Here is a 22,152-nt window from a genome sequence, read left to right as displayed (position 1 = left end):
TTTTCTGAATGGGCATAAGGAAACACAACTTCCTTAGTAAAGAATAAAAACCCCCAGATCTTTCAAGGGTAGCAGAGGAAAGTCAGTCTTTTGCTGGGGTGGAATGAACACACCAAGAAGTTACAAGGAGAGTTTCTTCAGTACTTGGAAGGATTTTTAATCTTACTGAGAAAGTCAGGAGAAGGTAAATTATATATATTAAAGAGATGCTTTTAAAGTCTTATGCTACATGACAACATTTTAATGATATCCTTTCTTGCCTGAATTACATATTTTAAATACAGAACCAACCCTGGGGGCCCAGCCACAAGTGTGTAAAAAAAAAAAAAAAAAATCGCATTTCATTGCATTTTTAGGCCTGTGATTTGGGTAGATCAGAATTGTTGTTTCCAAAAATTCAATCCCTTTGACTTTTCTGGTGATAACTGAGAAACCAAGAAACCACCAGTTTATTTTTTTCGAAATTCAGCAGAGGCAAACATGGGTGTCCCGTGTGTACAGATTCACATAGTCTTTGACGTAGAGGGTCCTGTTGGAAGGTGCTGTGGTAGACAGTGAGTGATGGGAAGCTTGGGTGGGGGGTTGGGGGGCGTTGTGTATCATGGACAGAAACACAGCCTTTGAAGCCAGGGAAATTTGGGTTCAAATCTCAGCCCTGGGCTTCCCTGGTGGCGCAGTGGTTGAGAATCTGCCTGCCAATGCAGGGGACACGGGTTCGAGCCCTGGTCTGGGAAGATCCCACATGCCACGGAGCAACTGGGCCCGTGAGCCACAATTACTGAGCCTGCGCGTCTGGAGCCTGTGCTCCGCAACAAGAGAGGCCGCGATGGTGAGAGGCCCGTGCACCGCGATGAAGAGTGGTCCCCACTTGCCGCAACTAGAGAAAGCCCTCGCACAGAAACGAAGACTCAACACAGTCATAAATAAATAAATAAATAAATAAATAAATAAAAGAACGTGAATTTCTTTAAAAAAAAAAAAAAAAAAAAAAATCTCAGCCCTGCTTCTGACAGCTGTTGATCTTGTGAATGTTTCCTTAACAGGCTTGGTTTCCTTATCTGTACATTGGGATTGATAATGTAATTCCCCATAGGGCTATTAGGAGGATTAAATGGGTTAGTGTTTCTAAAACATTCCACGTAGCAACTGACGTACATGTGTTTCAATAAAACCAAACCAAACCACAAGAAGTTCCGGCACTGAAGTTTCTGCCACCATGTTATGGTTTCTTTATTTAGGCTTTTCATTGCATATATAAAAAGGCGTCATATTCTTTTTGCAGGGGAGATGTGCGTGCTTCCGGTCATCTGGATTGTGAGTGTGGAAAAGCCACCCTCTAGTTCTTTTCTAAGGGGAGTGGAGCGGGACTTGATGGCTTATGCCAGTTCATCTGTGAGAGTCACAAGCGGGTTTCAGAGCGAACCTGAGTGTGTGCTGACCTGATTGGGAAGTTGGCTGTGAATACTGCTCAGATCCCCACCCTCTCCGTGGGTGGGTCCATCCCTTTGGTGGAGGAGTCATAGTGAGATCAAACAATGCTTGAGTTTTGTGAGTCCAGTATTGTTCTAGGTGTGGACTGTGGAAGGAAAGGGTCTTTCTGTTCAGTGCTGGGGGTGGACTTGAGGAGATGCATGACATCATTGTAGCTCATCCCTCTGAACTTGCCTTAGAGAACCAGTTACATTAACTTCTTTCCTAGGATAAGGATTCTTCTCCATTAACGGTGTCCTACCTCTTTTCTTAACCCGTAAGAGGGGCCCCGAGAGGCAGTGCTCCTTGTGAGGTGGGAAGATGGTGGGCCTTGGCCTCCAAGACCTGGTCTGAGTCTATCCCTCAGGCCTTTAATAGCAGTTGACCTTGGTCAGGTTCCTTAACCCAGCTGGGTTTTGATTCCTGCTCTGGAAACTGGGAATGGCAGTACTTACCTTTCAAGGCTGTTGTGAGGATCACATGAGATCACATGAAGATTGTACATCTGGAAAGCATCATCTGAACAGAACAGCACCAGACGGATGGTAGTTATCTAGGGGGACTTAACAAGGTCTCGAGGGCTGCTGCTTTTCTTATTGCTTTCTCTTAGTTAAATGCTTTTCTATCATTTAGGAAAAAAAATAAGACCTATCATATTTAGGGTGGAGAAGGGGACAGCATGGTGGGGTGGAAACAGCATTATTTTTTTGGACATAATTCCCTACCTGCCACTAACTGTGTGATCTTGGGCACATGCCTTAACTTCTCTAAGTCTCTGTGGGTTTAGCTGTGAAATGGGGAGAAAAATATTCACCAGACAGATTTGTTGGGGATGAAAGGAGCCAGCACTCGGAAAGTGCTTAGAGGGGGCTTAGGTAAATGTTACCTTCCTCTGTACTCGTGTAGATAGAGCACAGAGAGGATCAGTATTGGAGTGGGGCAGAGGCAGGAGGGAGCCCATCATGGGAAGAGATTGTGCAGGCTCTGGTGCCCCACGGATCCTGGTCTAAGTCTCAGCTCTGCCCATTACAGTGGTATAGCTTTGGAAAAGTTGTTTAACTGCTCTAGACCCCAGTTTCCTCTAAAACAGGCCTAGCGGCATTACCTGCTGGTTGTTATAAACATAAAATGAGAAAGTATACGGATGTACCCGCACAGTGCCTGACCTACAGTAAGTGTGTCTTCAGTAAATTTTAGTTCTCATCACCATTCTGTTCCCCAGTGTATTTGTGAATAAATAGACCGCAAAGTTTACTTTAGAGAATGTGGTCTGGAAATATCCTTGAAGGTGGGTTAAAGTGCATTCCAGATAATAGGGATTTGGGGAAATGAAAAGGTTCCCCTCTCTATGTGTCTAAGGAATACACCCAGTACATCCTGCAGGATACACTGATAGCTGTGTAGATTTCTTGGGAATGCACTCTTGTGATAAAAGGTACCTTTTGGACTGCTTTCAGCAAGTAGGTCACCCCTGGTTATTTGCTGAGGACTGATGGTGTGAATCACAGCTTGGTCAGAGAGGCATTTGCAAGGTGCAGATGAAGTCACAAGATCAGGATGTTTTCAAAATGTGCTTTGTCCTGTAAAACTCAAATGGTTTCTCCAGCCTCCCAGTTATTATAGAAAAGAGTTGACCCTTGGGTGTTTAGGCCTCCTTGGCTGTTAAAAAGCCAGGGTCTAGTAAATGATAAACCTTAGATTTTTTGTCTAATTTGCAGTTGTCTGTATTTTCCTTGGTCTCTTTGTTCAGTCAGCAGAGAGTGCAGAGTTTTAGAGGAGACAGAACCTGCCTGAGAGGGCAGGATTGGGATTGAGAGATGGAGTCTGCCTGCTATGTAACAAATCACCCTACCAGTTAGTGGGGTAAAGCAACCACTTTGTAATACTGATGGATTCTGTGGATTAGGAATTCAGACAGGGCCCAGTGAAGGTGTTTTTTTTGGGGGGGGGGGGCAGGGGCTGTGCCCTTGCGACTTGTGGGGTCTCTCAGTTCCCCATCCAGAGATTGAACATGGGCCCCATTAGTGAAAGTGCCGAATCTCTTAACCACTAGACCACCAGGGAGCTCCTGGAGGTGGGTTATTTTTGCTGCACAGTTTCTGGGGCCTTGAATAGCCAGAGTCTGGAATCTCAGAGACTTCTTTTTTTTTTTTTTTTTTTAAATATTTGTTTATCTATTTATTTATTTGGCCGTGCTGGGTCTTAGTTGCAGCACGTGGGATCTTTTAGTTGCAGGTGGCAGACTCTTAGTTGCAGCATGCCAACTCTTAGTTGTGGCATGTGGGATCTAGTTCCCTGACCAGGGATCGCACCCGGGCCCCCTGCACTGGGAGCACAGGGTCTTAGCCACTGGACCACTAGAGAAGTCCCTGGAATCTCAGAGACTTCTTAATTCAAGCATCTGGTGCCTGACCTAGGGTGACTCAAAGGAGCACCTGTACTTGACCTCTTTCTGTGGCATGGGCTCCTCAGCATGACCAACTCAGGGTCATCGGTTTGGTAGAGGAGGCTTAGGGCTCCAAGACAAGCATTGCAGCTGTGGAAGTCATACAGCCCATCACTTGTATCGTACTCTGTTGTCGAAGCAGTCACAAGCCCGCCAGATTCAAGAGAGCAGTACATAGATACCACCTCTCAATGAGGAGATTGAAGAATTTGTGCCATGTTTTAAAACTGCCAGAGTCACAGCTCCATATGCCATCACCCTACACCAGCATCACAGGCAGTGAGAGAGCAGGCAGCTAGAAAAGTTCAGAAATCCTTTGATCAGGGAGGAAAACTACCCAAATCCTCCACACTGACTTCCCCTGTGGCTCTTTGGCCGGCAGTGGATCACATGGTCATGGCCACTCTTTTCTAGAATGGAGACCAGGAAAGTGAGAACTTAGCGAAGGGGCAGGGTTGTCAGGATTGCCATAGAACCGATCATGGTGCATCCTCTGGGGCTGGCAACATGCTGCCCAAACCAAATCAGAGTTCTGTTAACAAGAAAGGGCAGGGGCGGGTGGGGATGGCTATTTGGATGGCAGTATGAGATGCAGAAGGACTTCTGTGATCAAACATGTTTGAGAAACACTTCATACTCTTTTCCTCCCATGGAGATTGAAAATGCACATGAACTTATTAAAGATTCTAAGAAATCCTATAATAAAGAAACCTGGTTGCCTTACCTATCTCAACACTTATTTTTTTCATAGAACCCTTTCTGACACGTAACTTCGGTTAGCAAGATGAATGAATAGATTTCAGAAAATGCTATTATAAAGTTTTCTTTCTTGGATGTGCTTAAAAAAGGTGTGTGAGGCAATTTGGCAGTGGTGTATGAAGCAAGCTTACCCCTGGAGTTCCTTGTATTCATTTGTCTATCCATTGAACAAGCTTCTACTGAGGGACACCATGTGCTTGGCATAGTGATGGAGATCCAGGCGTCTGAGGGGAGCAAGACGGGTGGAGCCGTGGCTGGTTAGCGGAACTGAGAGGTGAGCAGTCTTGTGATTTTTGTTAAAATGAAGATCCTCAAAGTGGATGTAACTTGGAAATCTAGGCATTAAGTTGAATCTAGCAGGTTAAATACTCTCCAACTCGTTCCTTTTTTTTTTTTTTTTTTTTAAAGACACAGCCAAGCCAAAGATGGGGAGAAGGAAGGATTTTTTTTTTTTTTACATTTTATTTAGTTATTTATTTATTTTTGGCTGTGTTGGGTCTTCGTTTCTGTGCGAGGGCTTTCTCTAGTTGCGGCGAGCGGGGGCCACTCTTCATCACGGTGCGCGGGCCTCTCACTATCGCGGCCTCTCTTGTTGCGGAGCACAGGCTCCAGACGCGCAGGCTCAGTAATTGTGGCTCACGGGCCTAGTTGCTCCGCGGCATGTGGGATCTTCCCAGACCAGGGCTCAAACCTGTGTCCCCTGCATTGGCAGGCAGATTCCTAACCACTGCGCCACCAGGGAAGCCCCCAACTCGTTCTTGAAGTAGCATCTTTGGATGACTAGGCGAGCTGGTAGGTTCTGCGTTTCTGGGCTCTTTCCATAGGCAGGCAGGAAGCCCTTGCCGGTCATCTGCCTGTTTACTCTCAGGTCCATTCCCCGCCCTCCCTGTACTCTGCTCTGTATTGCAAGGTACTCGTTGCCCAGGTTCGCTTGCCAGCTGGCTTTTGGTGTGTTTGACCCAGGGGAGGCACCGCAGAAGAGTCAAGGTCGGGGGATGAAGCTGTGGTTTTCCTCCCAGACGTGTCTCCTCCACGGCCTTTCACTCCATAGACCCTGCCTCCGTGGTCCTATTCTGCCTGTTGACTCCACCGTCGTCTGGCTGCCATCAGAGGGGCCCCGGTGACCCTGCCTTCCTTGTCGCCCCTCCAAGCTGCTGTTGCTCATTGCCAGAGTGCCTCACCATCCTCTGTTTGGCTTCTCAGCTCTTGCATCTCTGTGTCAAGAATTCCCTGTATTTTCTAGCGGGCAGCTAGAAAAGCTCAGAAGTCCTTTTATGCGGGAGGAAAGCTACCCAAACTACCCAATTACTTCGGTTAAAATAACTAGATAGGTTTTTATTTTCCTGACCCTATTTTGAGTGATGCAAAGCCCAGATACACTTAATTGATTTGAGGTGATTGTCCAAGACTACTACCTTTCACTGGTCAGTATAACTCTGAGATCATATGTTTCTTTTCATTCGTAAAAGGAGAGTTGAAATACTACTCTCAGTCTTGATAAAACCCCTTGAGGGACTTGACTTCTGTTGCTTGGCTGACTGAGACCTTTCTCTGTCCCTTCTTGTCAATGTTTGTGTTCCAAAGCAAAGAAGCAAACAAATCAAAGAGGACTTCACCGAGAACTTCTAATACAAGGACTGTTTTGGATTGTGCTATTTTTGGAGAAAAGTAAAGGTATATGAATTGTGCAAAGCAGGAATCATTTATTTGACCCTTACAACCCCATTACTTTTGTCACCTTAAAAAGGTGACATATAATAAGTTTTCAATAAATAAATACGTAAGATTTAATGCCTAACTTAGAGGTGCAAGGCACATGGGAATTTAGGGGAGGCAGAGACATTTTAGGTAGACGAGACAAAGCCTTATACCTTACCCCATGGCATCTGCCAGTCTCCAAAGTAGTACTTTCTCTGCTTTTAGATTAGATTAGATTACATTACATTAGATTGGATTAGATTCCACTGGCTAATTAGGTCCAGAGGGAAGAGGCCATCCATGCCTTGAAAATAACTCCCTCCTTTTAGTTAGATGATGGCGATTAGTACAGTCCTTCCTCGGTATCTGCGGGGGTGGGGGGAGTTGGTTCCAGGACCCCCGTGGATACCAAGTCTGGATGCTCAAGTGTCATATAAAATGGCATAGTATTTGCATATCATCTACACACACCTGTATACTTTAAATCATCTCTAGATTACTTATGATACCTAATACAATGTAAGTGCTATGTAAATAGTTATAAATACAATGTAAACGCTATGTTAAATAGTTGCTAGTGTGGTAAATTTGAGTTTTGCTTTTTCGAACTTTCTGGAATTTTTTTTTTTTCCCTGAGTATTTTCGATCCGGGGTTAGTTGAATCCATGGATGCAGAACTTGAGGATACAGAGGGCAGCCTATATACTGTGGTAATTATAGTTGGTTCCATGAGGCAGACACCCAATGTGAAGAGTGGTTGGTTGACTTGCTGTCCTTACTGGATTTCCTTGGGTGGCTACTGACATCACAGAACATCTTGTTAACATTAGCATTGCTGTGAGGATTAAGTGAGACATTGCTTGTAAAGGCTCAGTGTGGTACCTGGCACACAATAAATGTGTAGTAGTTGCTGGCTATTTTTGTTTTTATCACCATCTGACGTTTATTGAGCATGTACTTTGTGTTATGCCTTTGACATATCTTATCTCATTTAATGCCCACACAAACTCTAGGAAGTGGGAAATATGATAATCTTCATTTCACAGATGAGAGAACTGGGGCTCAGAGAGGGTAAGTGGCTTGTTCAAGGTCAAAAAACTGCTAAGGGGTGGAGCCAGAACGTGAACCTGATATGATTCTAACTTATTTTCTTAAACTGTGCTATCTAGATTGCCCCATTACTGACAAATCATTGAAAATTACATTTTAAAAAGTAACAAACAATAAGTGGGCATTGGGGATGTATTAGCTGCAAATTTAGCATGGCAATTAAAAAAAAAACAACTTGCAGATTGGTTCCCTCAGTCAGCAACGTTGCTTGAGCATTCCTTGTGTAAAAAGCTCTCTACAGGGAGCCTTGGTTGGAGAACAAGGAAATGAGGCACATGATGTGAGTCAAAGGTAACTGAGCCAATCTCACAGAACTGGTGAGTGGATCACACACATTCACCTGGCACAGGCTGAATACACACGGACCTGGGAGAGAAGATAGAGAGCTTCCAGTAGGTGATTCTTGCACCTTCACCTGGTTCAGGAGACAGGGTTTGGATTTAACAGTTGCCTTGGTTCAAACCTCGGTTTTGCCTCTTTCTGCAGTTATGGCCTTGATTGACTTCCTCAATTTCTTTGAGCCGCAGTGCTCTCGTGCATAAAAAGGAGATAGTGATGGTGACTTCCCAGACATCCAGTGAAGGGCCTTGTTTCTGGGACAGGTATATGTTAAATCGGGTTTAGTTCTTAAATATATTATTGTGCAGGGTAATGTCAGTCTATTTAAAACAACCCCAAACAGACACACAGACAAATAGCACTTGAACTTTTAGATTCAGCACTGGTAGATTTCCTGCTAGCCCTGACCCCCTGCCCCGATCTTTGGTTGTCTGGCAAATGCACACAAGGAAATTAATTGCACGTATACCTGCTACCATGAAATACTCAGAAAGTCACCTTTGAGAAAAACTAACACTTCCAAGAAAAAACAGAGACACAAAGTTAAAAAAAAAAAAAAAAGCTCTGTGATCAGCCAGTTGCCCATCCTGAAGTCCTGAAGGGATTCTGAGGTTATTTGGTGAACTGACTAAATTACTAGATTACTAAATCAGAGTCCCTGCAATACCTCCAAATGGTGAGGGTGTTGAGGACAGAGGGAAGAGAGCAGCAGCCATGGGTGGAGGATGAGTGCAGGTGGGGGTGGAGGCCCCTGACCTGGAAAGTTCTGTGGGCAGGTTGAGGACGGAGCCCGAGGCCCAGTGCGCCCGTCTGTCGGGCCAGATAAGCCATTTACCATCTGGTCTCCAAGTGCCTGGAGTGACTCGAAGCTTGGGGTCCAGCAGTCTCATCCTAAAAGCTTCCTACCTCGTCTTCCTACCACTGACCCAGCTTTGGGTCAGGATGCTCTTCACTTGATGAAATAATATTCCAGGAGCTATTTTCTAAGACATCCAATCCGTTGAACATGCAAAGGCCTCTGGCTTCTTAAAATAGGGTGATTAGTTCCGTTGTTAAAATTCATTTTAAAATGGCGAGGACATGTTATTCTAGAAAGTCTTTTTTCTCAGTCCTGTTTTATACAATGTAATTGCTCTGGCAAGACAGTCACGTGATGGACGTGGAAACATGGTATGATGCACTGACACTTTAGGAGTTGGAAGAGGAGTCAGTGTTTGATGGGAGAGATAAAGAGAGAGGGAAGGGTAAGGTGGCAATTTCTGGGTCCCCCGAGGGCCTGAGTCTGAGGTGGTTACACGCCTAGAGCCACCGGCATTCACAGGTGATAACATAGGCCTTTTTGATAATTGGGTAGCTTGGGATGCTGCTAAAAGGGAAGCAGTATGAAGAAGCCAAAAACATTGTCGTCTTAGCTCTACTGGAAAAAGCACCCCAGTCGGACTCTGGAGAGCAGTATTTGCTGTCCCTACCACCAACCCAGTGACCTCTTTAACCTCTTTAACCCTTAGTTTCCTCATTTCAATAATGGTCTGAATACAATGCTATGGATTGTTTTGCCAGCTGTGAAAATGCTTCACAAATGTTTGGGTAGCTACTTGTATTTGTATTTACACTGTGATGATATTATTAGACTGAAAATTTATTCTGTATCATTTTTTTTGTTTTGTTTGTTTTTTGGTTTGTTTTTTTTATTCTGTATCTTTAAGCAAGTAATTCTATTCTCAAACTATGGTGCATCAAAGCCAATATATTGGGTTGGCCAAAAAGTTGGTTTGAGTTTTCTGTAACATCTTATGGGAAACACCCAAAGGAACTTTTTGGCCAAGCCATATTTGTAGAGGGTCAAATCCCTGCTCCACTGTCAAAAATACTAAGGGGTATTTATTTGAGGGGTAGAGAACTCAAGCTTTATTTCTTTGTAATTTGGAGAGCTGTGATCAGGAGAGCTGTGATCTTTTTTTTTTTTTTTAAGTGAATTATTCACCAGAAGAAAGGGCTGCTGGAAGCTGCATATTGAGTTGTATTTTCGTCGTATCTCAGGTGTTAAGATCCTACTCTTCGGCATTTTACAAGATTTCTGTTCGTTGAGTGTGGCCGTGTTGACGTGCCCCTCATTGTGGAAGTGAGGCAGGTAGATGTGGCGGGTTTTGAGGTCTCTTTGGCATGTGCTGCTCCCTGCATGTGCACTGGCACCGCAGCAGAGGCCGTGGTGCCAGGACAGCGGTGCCTTTGAAGAGGGAGCCAAGGCTGAACTTAATGCTCAGGCGGCAGCGTCCTGGGACCGTGTTCCATCTGGGAATGAGGCGCGGCTAGAAGTACTTCCTGATACACACCTTGTACGGTTAGGAACCTCAGAAATGGGCAGAAATGGTCCACGGCTTGAGCTCCTGGGTCTTGATCATCTAAGGCGATCAGCTAGTAAGAGGCATTTCCCCAGAACACGTGTCCAAGAGAAGCTCAGCATCTCCTGAGATGGTCATTGCTTCGTCTCTCTCTCTTTCTCTCTTCTTCATCTCTGTTTCTGTCTTTCTCTTCCTCTCATTCTTCTCTCTGTGTTTCTCACTCTCCAGGTTTGTTCTCTCCCTTTCACTTTTTTTCTTTCCTTTTTCCCTCTCTCCTGTCCTCACTTTCCGCTGTTGCACTTTTGGAGGAGCCGAGGATCTGCCTAGTAAGGTTTCTTGACCCTTCCCTCTGATTATTCCTCATGGGTTGTCCTGGCTCTTCTCGACTCTGGCTCGGATCTTCCCATCCAAGGTGAGTAAACGTATTCCTCTCAGGGAGCCATGAGGACGGGTCTTCAATGACTGCTCTGTTGACGTTCGTTTCTCTGACTATGGAAAGGGGACTCGCTGGGCTCACTGGTCCTCAGAAGACTTTTCCTGTCACCATCTTCTTCCACAAACCCAGAAGGTGGGCAGGGAGCTCTGTTTTCATCTCAGTCATGGCTGTATTCTTCCTCTTGATGACAAAGGCTATCATCTTTCTAATTATAGATCGAGGAAACTCGATTCAACATTGACAAGATCTCAGAGCACGTGGAGGAAGCTAAGAAGCTCTACAGTATCATCCTGTCTGCGCCCATTCCAGAGCCAAGTGAGTGTTGACTCAGGGCTGAATCACCCAACAGTGACCCTTGGCCATTGGGGCTGGGCCTTGGTTTCCTCCCTGTGTGAGCAGCAGGGGAGGGGGTGTATTACCTTACACTAACGTATGTGCCATGTCATCTCCCATCCTCCTCTACCCTCTCCTGGCTCACTGCTCTGCTTCTGTTACCTCTTCTCTTCATGGTCCCACTTAACCCATTTAGCCAAACTTTCCTCTCCTTCCCAGCTAGTTCCTCTCATAACTGGCAGTGGCTCTTACAGCTGCTCACATACCTCATCTCTGTCCCACCCACCACTGCCCCTGTGCTATTTCCTCTGCCTTAAATGCTTCCCCAGTACCCCCCTATTTTTCCATGAGGTGTTTGTATTCTGTAGTTCTGGGGTAGGATGCCAGGAAAAAATGCCTTTTAAAAATAAGCTCTCTGTGATTCTAAGGACAGATGTCTTGAGAGCCCACCAGGATACATACTGCTCTGGGCAGTGGGCACCTGAGAAAGTTCCCCACCTCCTCTATTGATTGTTGTAGCTGACTAAGCTTTCAGTCTTTTCTAACTGACTCTACCTGCATTTGTTTACCCAGAAACCAAGGATGACCTGGAGCAGCTCACGACTGAGATCAAGAAAAGGGCCAACAATGTCCGGAACAAACTGAAGAGTAAGAAAGGGACAAAGGGAGCAGGCAGCACTCCCACCATCCGTCTCGCATCCGGGGTCCAACTCTTCTGGACCGAAACTTCCTGATGGGAGTGACACCACCCTTGCCATCTTTGCTTGTGGTCTGGGCACTGTCCCTGGAATGACCTATTATAGCCCCACACAGTTTACCTGCTCTTGAGTCATGACTGTGGTTGAGAGAGACCAGAATTGAAGTTCGGAGATGGGAATGAAAGTGTGCTTTCAGCTATTGGATATTTGTGTGACTTGGTCCTTTAGCTTAGTCCCTCGACTTTTCTCTTCCTGGTCCCATTTCCTTCCCCAGCACCTACGTACATTCGAACAGTGATGTTAGTGATGTATGGATGCCAGATGCATTATAGAGTCTAGAGACATTTCTTGGGGGCCAGGTATCACCCTCCCATCACCCCCATGCCCACCCCTCAATTTAGGGCATTGTTCAGTGAAGCCACTGTCGTAGATTCAGTTCCTCTGGGGGCCCAGAAGGTTCCTTAGTTCCATGGCTATCATCTGCATTCTTGCCCCACTGTATTTGGTGACTAGTGCATGCTGTTGGTCTGAGAGTGAAAGCAGCATTGCTCAGCCTAATTTATGATTTCTTCCCCCCAAACAGACTGTGCTGCCTGTTTTCATGTGGGTGGAGGTGGAAGTCATTAGTGGCAGCTTCCAGTCATAGCCGTGATCATGTGCCAAGCCCTCTGTGTGCATTCTCATTTAATTTTCACGTTGGTGTTGCTAGGGGGGCACTGCTGTTTATTCCATTTTACAGATGAGAGAACAGGAACACTAAGAGAGGTTAAGTGGCTTTTCCAAAGTTACGTGGCTACTCAGTGGCAAGGATTTGAGTCCGAGTCTCTTAGTGACAGAGACTCATGCTGTTAACCACTGTGCTGAGAGGTATCCAAGGAAGAAGACCCGGCAGTAGTAAAGGTCATGGAACGCATGTCCCGTGGCTCAGGTGTGAGCTGACCTTTTGAGACTGGGCCTGCCTGCTGTTACGTCTCCTGGGCCGGGTGTGTGAGAAAGAGAGAGGAGGCCGCACTGCACAGTGTGTTTCTTGGAGGAGAGCAGCAGATGCGTTGCTGGAATAATCTCCTCTCCCATCCAGGCATGGAGAGGCATATTGAAGAAGACGAGGTCCGGTCGTCAGCAGACCTTCGGATTCGGAAATCCCAGGTGAGATTTTCCCTGGTCTAACAAGCATCTAGTCCAATCTTTTAATTTTTTTTTTCTTAGCTGTGGAGTCTTTTTAATTTAAAAAAAAATTTTTTTTTAGATAAATTTATTTATTTTTGGCTGCGTTGGGTCTTCGTTGCTGCGTGCGGGCTTTCTCTAGTTGCGGCGAGTGGGGCTACTCTTTGTTGCGGTGCACAGGCTTCTCATTGCAGTGGCTTCTCTTGTTATGGAGCATGGGCTCTAGGCATGCAGGCTTCAGTAGTTGTGGCACGCAGGCTCAGTAGTTGTGGTTCATGGGCTTAGTTGCTCCACGGCATGTGGGATCTTCCTGGACCAGGGCTTGAACCCGTGTCCCCTGCATTGGCAGGCGGATTCTTAACCACTGTGCCACCAGAGAAGTCCCTTTTTAAAGTTTTTATTGAAGTATAGTTGATTTACAATACTGTGTTGGTTTTAGGTGTACAGCAAAGTGATTCGGTTTTGCATATATATATATATATATATATATATATATATATATATATATATATGCTTCTTTTTCAGATTCTTTTGCATTATAGGTTATTATAAGATATCGAATATAGTTCCCTGTGCTATACAGTAAATCCTTGTTGTTTATCTATTTTATATATAGTAGTGTGTATCTGTTAATCCCATATTCCTCATTTATTCCCCCCCCCCTTCCCCCTTTGGTAACCATAAGTTTGTTTTCTATGTCTGTGAGTCATGTCTGTGCTTCTGTTTTGTAAATAAATTCATTTGTATTATTTTTTAGATTCCACATGTAAGTGATATGTTTGTCTTTCTCTGTCTGACTTACTTCACTTAGTATGATAATCTCTAGGTCTATCCATGTTGCTGCAAATGGCATTATTTCATTCTTTTTTATGGCTGAGTAGTATTCCATTGTATATATGTACCACATCTTCTTTATCAGTTCCTCTGTTGATGGACACTTAGGTTGCTTCCATGTCTTGGGCTATTGTAAATAGTGCTGCTATGAATGTTGGGGTGCATGTATCTTTTCGAATTAGAGTTTTTGTCTTTTCCAGATATATGATGGGGAGTGGGATTGCTGGATCATATGGTAACCCTATTTTTAGTTTTTTAAGGAACCTTCATACTATTCTCCATAGTGGCTGCACCAATTTACATTCCCACCAACAGTGTAGGAGGGTTCCCTTTTCTAGCTGTGGAGCCTTTAAAACAAAAAACAAAAAACAACCGACAACCACTATTTGGAACTCAATTTGAAGAACTGGTGGAGGGGAGCTGCCCAGGTTGAAGTGGGGGACAGGGCCGAGTCCAGCTGGTGGCCCCTCTCACACTGTCCTCTAAGGAGGTGCCTGAGGCTCCCAGAGCACTGCTGAGGGTTTAGTGAGCCTCCTTGGTTTACAGGTGAGGAAACTGAAGTCTTCTCTCTGAAGACTGTTGGTCATTAGTTGTCCAGTTTGGAGTCAGGCTGTTTGGTGGTCATCAAAGATATGATCCTTGTCCTTGAACTGGCACGATGGTCAAGTAGCACAAGGAAACTATGACATAAGACCCACAGGAGAACGTGTACGAAGACGGGATCAAATGCATGTGCTCTCAGCATCAGACAATCTCGGGAAAAACTGGGGTGGCCAGAGGAGGCTGAGCCTTGGTGGGCAAGATGGCAACATGGATAGGCTCGGGGAGAGGTTCTCCTTAGAGACATAGGGGCAGGAGTGGTGTGTGTGGGTGCCTGGGCGGGTTGGTAGCAGCGGGGGTAGGGGTGGGTGTGAGGGGCAGACGTGAAGAGAGCAGCCTGTCTAGAGAAAAAAGTTTGTCATGGGACAGTGGACGTTGAGTTTTTGGTAGAGAACACAGCACCATATTCCAGAGGCCTTTGGCTACAGTCCAGGGAGTTTGGATCTGACTGAGTAGCCTGTATGCATTTACTTTGGGTTGCAGTTTGTTAGGAGGATAATATGGGAACCATTTGAAAACTGGATCAGAGTGGGAAAGAGGCAAGAGGCAAGAGGCAGGTGGGTCTCTAGTTGGGTTTTGCAATGATTTTGGTCTGAATTTTCCTGGTGGTAGTTGGTTTGAAAAAAGATAGATATTGGTGATTTTGCAAAGGAAAAACCAGTAGGGCTTGATGCTGAGAGGTGGGTAAGGAAAAGAAATGATAAAGATTTGAGTTTAGGCACCAGGGCCATTGACTGAAGGCACTGAGTTAGAAGCAAGAAAAGTTGGGGAGGTCAGTTTGAGTAACAACCCAAGGATCTTTGGATGTAGGAGGGAGTCTGGTAGCTTTAGAAAGCAAGGCCTCTGAGATTCACAGGGTATCTCCTTTGGCCTCACAATTACTATAGGAGTTCAGCAAGACAGGTTAATACATACTGAAAACATGCTTTGGAAAGGTCAGCTGACCTTTCCAACGGTATAAAGTTAGGAAACCAAAAGACTGAGTCTTGTACCTGGTCTTTGTTTTTTGTTTTGTTCTGTTTCTGTTTTCATACAATTTTGAAAGGTTACTTTCCATTTATAGTTATGACCAAATGTTGGCTGTATTCCCCGTGTTGTACAGTACATGCTTGAGCCTGTCTTACACCCAATAGTTTGTACCTCTCACTCCCTCACCCCTATATTGCCCTCCCTGCCCCCACTGGTAACTACTAGTTCGTTCTCCTTATCTGTGAGTCTGCTTCTTTTCTGTTATATTCACTAGTTTGCTGTATTTTTTAGATTCCGCATATAAGTGATATCATACAGTATTTGTCTTTCTCTGTCTTATTTCACTTATGCCTCCCAAGTCCATCCATGTTGCTGCAAATGGCAAAATTTCATTCTTTTTTTTTTATGTCTGAGTAGTATTCCATTGTAGATATCTATACCACATCTTCTTTATCCATTCATCTGTTGCTGGACTCTTAGGTTGCTTGGCAATTGTAAATAATGCTGCTATGAACATTGGGGTGCATGTATCTTGGCAAATTAATGTTTTGGGGTTTTTTTTGATATATACCCAGGAGTGGAATTGTTGGGTCATATGGTAGTTCTGTTTTTAGTTTTTTGAGAAACCTCCAAACTGTTTTCCAGTGACTGCACCTGTTTGCATTCCCACCACGAGTTGTCCCTGGTCTTCTGGTTCCAGGACCAGTGCTGCTGTAGATGAGGCTGCGTCGGGGCTGGGGTTCTGTAAGAGTTGTGGACCTTCCCCTCCCTCCCCTCGCCTCCTGGGGGCTCACAGCATTTGACCTTGCTCCCACAGCACTCCGTCCTCTCCCGGAAGTTTGTGGAGGTGATGACCAAATACAACGAGGCTCAGGTGGACTTCCGTGAACGCAGCAAAGGGCGAATCCAGCGGCAGCTCGAGATCAGTGCGTGTTTGAAGTTTGGCCTGTGCCCCTTCACCCTTCCTGCCACGTGCTTGTCCGTCCCCAGTCGTGAGGCCCGGGGAGAGGGAGCAGGAGCCCCGCCGGTGGCTTCTGCCTTCTCTTTCGTGCCCAAGCTGAGGACAGGCCTCACAGCACTGGTGCGTCCTGGACGTTGCGTCTTAGGCTGAAAGATGGCTCGGAGTTACCAGGCCCGAGTCGTTTGATTGCCGTGGGAGCCAGCGTTTCTGCATCCATGGAAGGAAGCACTTGCTACACAGCTGCACTCCGTGGGGCTCGTGACATCTTTTTGCTGCCTGTCTGACAGCAGAGAATGGTGCTAGTTGCCATGAGGAATAAAGAAGTTACTAGAGCCACGCCCTTCAGGAATCAGAAACCGGACTGCAGGGCCCCACAGGGCGGAAAGTGCTTTGAGTGCAGGAACCGAACGAACAAGGGCGCAGGCAGAACAAAGCACGGGAGTTCAGGAGGGAGAGGCCATCCAGGGCCTGGGAACAGGGCGCATTTGGGTGGAGCAGGGTGAGGTTAAGGCGGATGGAGGGAGGGCTCACCCAGGAACTGGCTCCTTGTCCTGAGGACCTTGGACTCCGTGGTGGAGTGAAGGGGGCCAGGAGACATTCTGAGCTGGAAAGGAATGTAATCAGACATGGGCTTCAGGAAGGTAACTGCTGAGAATGTTGAGGATGGATTGGATTAGGGGAGAAATCCAGAGAAAGGCGAGTCCGGAGGCTTGTAAGGCCATGGTCTTTAGAGTGAACTTGCTGTATTCCCATTTTCAGGAAACTTCTGAAATGGTGAGCTTTAATCTTATATTTGATGCTCTCCTCCTTTTGTTATAAAGCCGGCAGAAAGACAACAGATGAGGAGCTGGAGGAGATGCTGGAGAGTGGGAACCCTGCCATCTTCACCTCGGGGGTGAGTGATGGTGGGGGCGGGCTGGGCTGCAGAGGCAGGGAGGACGGGGCGGCAGGAGCCCCGCAGGGGTGTGGGTGAGGCTGCGGTGGGCGTGATGGCCGATGGTTGGTCTCTGTGCGGCCTGGCCTAGATCATCGACTCTCAGATTTCCAAGCAAGCCCTCAGTGAGATCGAGGGACGGCACAAGGACATCGTGAGGCTGGAGAGCAGCATCAAGGAGCTTCACGACATGTTCATGGACATCGCCGTGCTGGTGGAGAACCAGGTAGCACAGTGGGTGCCGCGTGGGCAGGGAGGAGAGGAAGCCCGGGGCTTCCTGAGAAGGGCGAGACGGGACTCCTGGAAAGCCGGGTGGGGTGGGAGAATCATTGGGAACTTGCGAAGTAGATGCTGACATGTTGGGCAATCGCAGCCTCATCATTCACGCCTGTTACTTTGGCCTGGAAGTCATTTCCGATTAATATGGGGTTTGATGTGCTCTGTCAAGTACCTGGTTCCCTCCAGCCTCAGGATCGTTGTCTTTTTTAAATTAGAGATATGGGTTCTTAATGGTGATGCCTTAAAACAATCTCCTGATAGGAACTATTTCACTGGTGACATTGAAAACATGGGGCCTTTTCCCCAGTTTAGGGTGAAAAGTTAGGTTTAACAGAGGTTTTTGTATTTTTCCATTTTTGTTTTTTTCTTCTGTATGTGTGTTTTTCCAAAAATGTTGACAGTTTTTGCTAAGGAACAAGAGCAGACAACAAAAGGATTGAAGGGACAGCAAAGTAATACTTACAGAGAAACTTGAAACTCTCACAGTGCTTAGCTTGACAGTCTGTTTTGTCCCGGGTAAGCCTGCTCAGGGATGGATGGCCCTGTCCCCAGCACATGGTCTCAGTGTCACATGGTCACGTCTCCTGGTTCTTATGATGCAGTTAAATTCGCCACTGTGTCATGGTTTGGTGCCACTATTACCATGAACTCCCAGTGGCGCTGCCACCTGGAGAGGATTGAAAACTGCTTCCTTTGTAGAAGGAAACCTAACTGAAGCCCGAGCACCACTTGGCTGGTTTTGACATCAGTTCCCTGCTCTGGGCTCGGGTGCCTTTCTTCCACCCCCTTGCGGCCTTTGAGACCATTTCTCCTGCCCCTCCATCCCTGCTCTTCTTTTTTCTCCCCACACTGCCTTGCCGAGGAACTGGTTTGAGATTCAAGTGATGGTAAGTTCTGTTGTCTGTGTAGAGACTGCCATAACACCATGGGTTGGGTTGAGGAAGGTCTAGGTGGGTGAAGGGAATTCCCGTCCTAAGATGCACAGAAATCAATTGGAGAGACCAAACTTCTGGTCAGGAAGTAATAGCTGGGGAAAGGTTGGGAATCTTACTAAGACACTGCTGTCTCTTAACCAGATAACTCAGGTAAAACCAATGTCTGTCACTTACGGGACCTGGGAGTACCTTAGAGAAAGCAACTGTTCCCACCTCAGCTACTTATTGAGCACCTGCTGTGTGCTGGGCACTATTCTATAGTAGTGAATGAACTCAGTTCAGGCCGAATGAACTTGGTTCAGGTCTGAATGACCAGGAAGAAGCCGGCATCCTGGCAATGCCCTAAGAACATGAGATAGATGTATTGGGTCGGCCAAAAAGTTCGTTTGGGTTTTTCCGTGAGATGTTAGAGAAAAAACCCGAACGAACTTTTTGGCCAACCCAATACCTTGGCTTCTCTCTTCACATAAAAAAAAAAAAAAAAGGTGGCGGGATCCTTCAGAATATTCCAGGCATCTAGACAATGTGCTCCAGGTGCCCAGTGCAGTGCTTGTCACAGAGAAGTAACTGAGTGAATGTTTCTGGAATGAGTGACAGCCACCAAGGCCTGGGGAACCACAGGTAATCACGGGGAAGTTGTGCAAGTTTGCCCTGCAGAAGGCTGCATGTTAAAGTTTCCAGATGCTCCTCTTGGTGCTGAAAAGAAAGAGAACCCCTTTCTCGTGTGAGCTAGGACTGTCCTGGGGTGGGTTTCCTGGGGGTGACGAGTGTCTGTCCTTTGCAGGGTGAGATGTTAGATAACATAGAGTTGAATGTCATGCACACGGTGGACCACGTGGAGAAGGCTCGGGAGGAGACAAAAAGAGCCGTGAAGTACCAGGGTCAGGCCCGGAAGGTGAGCCTCTCCTGCTGCCTTCGGAGAAGAGAGCCCACTGTGCGCGCCGTCTCTCGCTCTTGCTCTCCTCCCCCTCCCCGTCCCTCTTTCTGCTGGACCCACCTCTTGCATCCGCGCAAAGGGAGCCATGATTGACCGTATTGAGAACAACATGGACCAGTCAGTGGGCTTCGTGGAGCGGGCCGTGGCAGATACCAAAAAGGCTGTCAAGTATCAGAGTGAAGCTCGGAGGGTGAGCCCTTAGTCCCAGCTGGACCCACCGGCTTCTCCTCTCTCTGGTCGCCCCCACCCGTGTCCTTGAGCCCGTGCCTTCCCTCCGTCCTGGCCTCGTCCAAAAGCCTACCTCAGCTTTCCCTAGAGCATAGCTGCCGTTCCTTCCCAGGTGTGCCTCGCATGGATCTGGCTCACGTGCCCTCTACCCGAGAACCCACATTTGCAGGCAGCTCTGCATCGTTGCCCAGGTGCTGCTGCTAAGCCCCTGGCCAGAGCTCATGGTCCCTTCAGCTGTTACACTTGACTCCTCTGCTGTTCAGAAGCCTTCCCTTCATTGCCTTCCACTCCGGTAGCCCGAGCCCTGCCCCACTTGGTCTCTTTTTCTCTACCATGAACCCAGTGGTGTGCTGATGGCTATGTGAACATTATCTTGTATCTTGGGAGCATCTATTATTTCTCCTTTATAGATGAAACAGTTGAGAATCAGAGGTTAAGTAGTTGGCTTCGGGCCACCTAGGAAGCATAGGAACCAGGATTTAAATTCAGCTTTTCAATCAAGCTGTTTCCATCCTGTCTCCACGGCCCGCCCCCCACGTCTAGTTGTGGTGGCCCTGTCGCCTGAGGACTTGTAAGCTTCTCTGCCTAGTGACGGTGGCGGCTAGCTCTGGTGGGTTTTGCTTTTTAGCCTGCTCTTTTCTATTTCTCTTGGGCTCTTGATATTTTTGTTCTTCAATTCTTTCTTTTTCTTCCAACTTTACCTGTTGCTTGGGCAGGTATCTAGGGAGCTGGGAAGTTATTTTACATGATGAATCCAGGCTGGTTTGCAACAGCACCGTAACCATACTTTCTGATCCCCAGTCACTGTACTGGGTTTGACAGGTGGGAATGTACTTTGGGGGAGAGATGGACAGATGTGTGTAATTAGGACTATGTCAAAAATGTCTTGATACTCCTCCTTGAAAAGGAACAAATGAGTCCCTTGTATCTTGGCCTGTTGCTGCTTGGAGACCCCATTATGGTTGCCCTTATATCTGTGCGCACATGAAGGCCGCCGTGTGAGCTGAGAGCTGATGCAAACTCCATATTCCCATCTGCTGGCATTGCTAGTGCACAAGTAATTTAAGAAACAAAATATCCTAATGGAGTGTCTTTACGTAGAGATGCTGGCTTTTTATTTCCTTTATTTGGATTTGGTAAGATGCTTCCCATGTAGAGGCAGAGGGGTTGGGTTTTGGATGCCTTACTATGGCTTTCTGGTTGTTTGTAATAATGACTTGTTTTTATTTCTCTTATCCCTCTCTCCAGAAATTGATAATTATCATTGTGGTAGTGGTTGTGTTGCTGGGCATTTTAGCGTTGGTTATTGGACTTTCCGTTGGGCTGAAGTAAGGGCGGCCCGGAAGGCTGCTGCCCTGAAATGTAAGTAAACGGAAGGTACTCGGGGACTCTGGATTGGCTCCCTCTTGAGAAATGAGCCTGGGATTTAAAATTCTGCTTCTTCCCCCCGTGGTTGTCCTTGGACACACCGAGCGCTCTGAGACTTCAGTACCTGTGCGTTCTTTCATCTGTGTAACTTCCTGTTCTCGGGTCCTGGCTGCATACAGGGGTTGGGTCTCCTGTTTGTTCCTATTCTGTGGGTTCTGTCCCCGCTCTTTGTCCTGTTTCAACACCGTCCCTCATTTTCACTCCCCTTCCCCAGCAAGCCTGCTCCTCCTCAGCTGGGTGCAGTCTATGTCTGGGATCTGGGGTTTGTCTTGTGAGTTCTTACTGGCTTTCAGGTATCTTGGGCTTTGCCTTCCGTATCCTTTTCAGTGTAAATGAAGCTTTGAATCGGGATTTGGGTCTGTAGGGTTTTGTTTGTGGTTGACTGGTTGGATCTCGAACGATAAGAGTAGCTAACATTTTTGAGGGCTGGGTTGTATCAGACAGTGTACTAAACACCTTACACATGCATCACTGAGTCCTCACGTCACCCGCGTGAGACAGGTGCTATTATCGTCCCTACTTTACAGATGAAGATGCTCAGGCTTAGAGAAGTTAGGTAACGGGCATGTTGGAACACACAGCTAATAGCGGACCTAGCTTCTCTTTGTAAAACAAGGTGGCCATTTATCATCATCTACAAAGTCTAGAGAACCTTAGAGGATAGCAACTTTTTAAAAAAATATTTATTTATTTGGCTGTGTCAGGTCTTAGTTGTAGCATGTGGGATCTTCGTTGTGGCATGTGGGAACTTCCGTTGTGGCGCACGGGCTTCTCTCTCTAGTTCTGGTGCACGGGCTCTCTAATTGTGGCGCGTGGGTTCAGTAGTTGCAGCGTGCAGGCTCTCTAGTTGTGGTGCGCAGGCTCAGTAGTTGCGGCGCGTGGGCTCTAGAGTGTGCAGGCTTAGTTGCCCCGTGGTGTGTGGGATCTTAGTTCCCTGACCAGGGATTGAACCCACGTCCCCTGCATTGGAAGGTGGATTCTTAACCACTGGATCACCAGGGAAGTCCCAATAGCAACTTTAAAATTCAGGATATTAATTTCTTTAAAATCTGGTAAAAAGAATAGAGCTGACCACTGAATCAGGGTTTCATGTGTACAGCAGCAGCATGACAAGAATGATCTAGTTACTGGCACCGTGAAGACTTCTGTGACTTCTTAAGTATTATTTTTCTGAATATGCTTATGCTCCCCAGTTGTGCTCTAGGATAACATCATCACCCCATCTTCATTGGGGAAGCTCTGTGAAGCTCAG

At 46.6% G+C, this 22,152-nt stretch overlaps 1 protein-coding gene across 7 annotated transcripts in view; it reads left to right on the top strand.

Annotated features, from left to right (window-relative positions):
- Positions 1-22,152, top strand: part of STX3 (syntaxin 3) — a 44,552-nt gene that overhangs the window by 16,923 nt on the left and 5,477 nt on the right. For 3 of the 7 annotated variants that reach the window (XM_057552548.1, XM_007196503.2, XM_007196504.2), the window contains exons 3-9: positions 10,816-10,915; positions 11,507-11,581; positions 12,710-12,777; positions 16,016-16,124; positions 16,981-17,054; positions 17,185-17,319; positions 19,092-19,202. In XM_057552548.1, coding sequence (XP_057408531.1) covers positions 10,816-10,915; positions 11,507-11,581; positions 12,710-12,777; positions 16,016-16,124; positions 16,981-17,054; positions 17,185-17,319; positions 19,092-19,202 — 672 coding nt within the window. Of the gene's footprint in view, positions 1-10,815; positions 10,916-11,506; positions 11,582-12,709; positions 12,778-16,015; positions 16,125-16,980; positions 17,055-17,184; positions 17,320-19,091; positions 19,203-20,720; positions 20,835-22,152 lie in introns of all 7 variants that reach the window. The other 4 variants (XM_057552550.1, XM_007196502.2, XM_057552549.1 and 1 more) reach the window with 2 other exon arrangements.

Source organism: Balaenoptera acutorostrata, chromosome 9 (genome assembly GCF_949987535.1).
Source record: "Balaenoptera acutorostrata chromosome 9, mBalAcu1.1, whole genome shotgun sequence".
Taxonomy (NCBI): domain Eukaryota; kingdom Metazoa; phylum Chordata; class Mammalia; order Artiodactyla; family Balaenopteridae; genus Balaenoptera; species Balaenoptera acutorostrata.
Note: the sequence above shows the minus strand (reverse complement) of the source record. Positions and strands in the feature narration are given on the sequence as shown.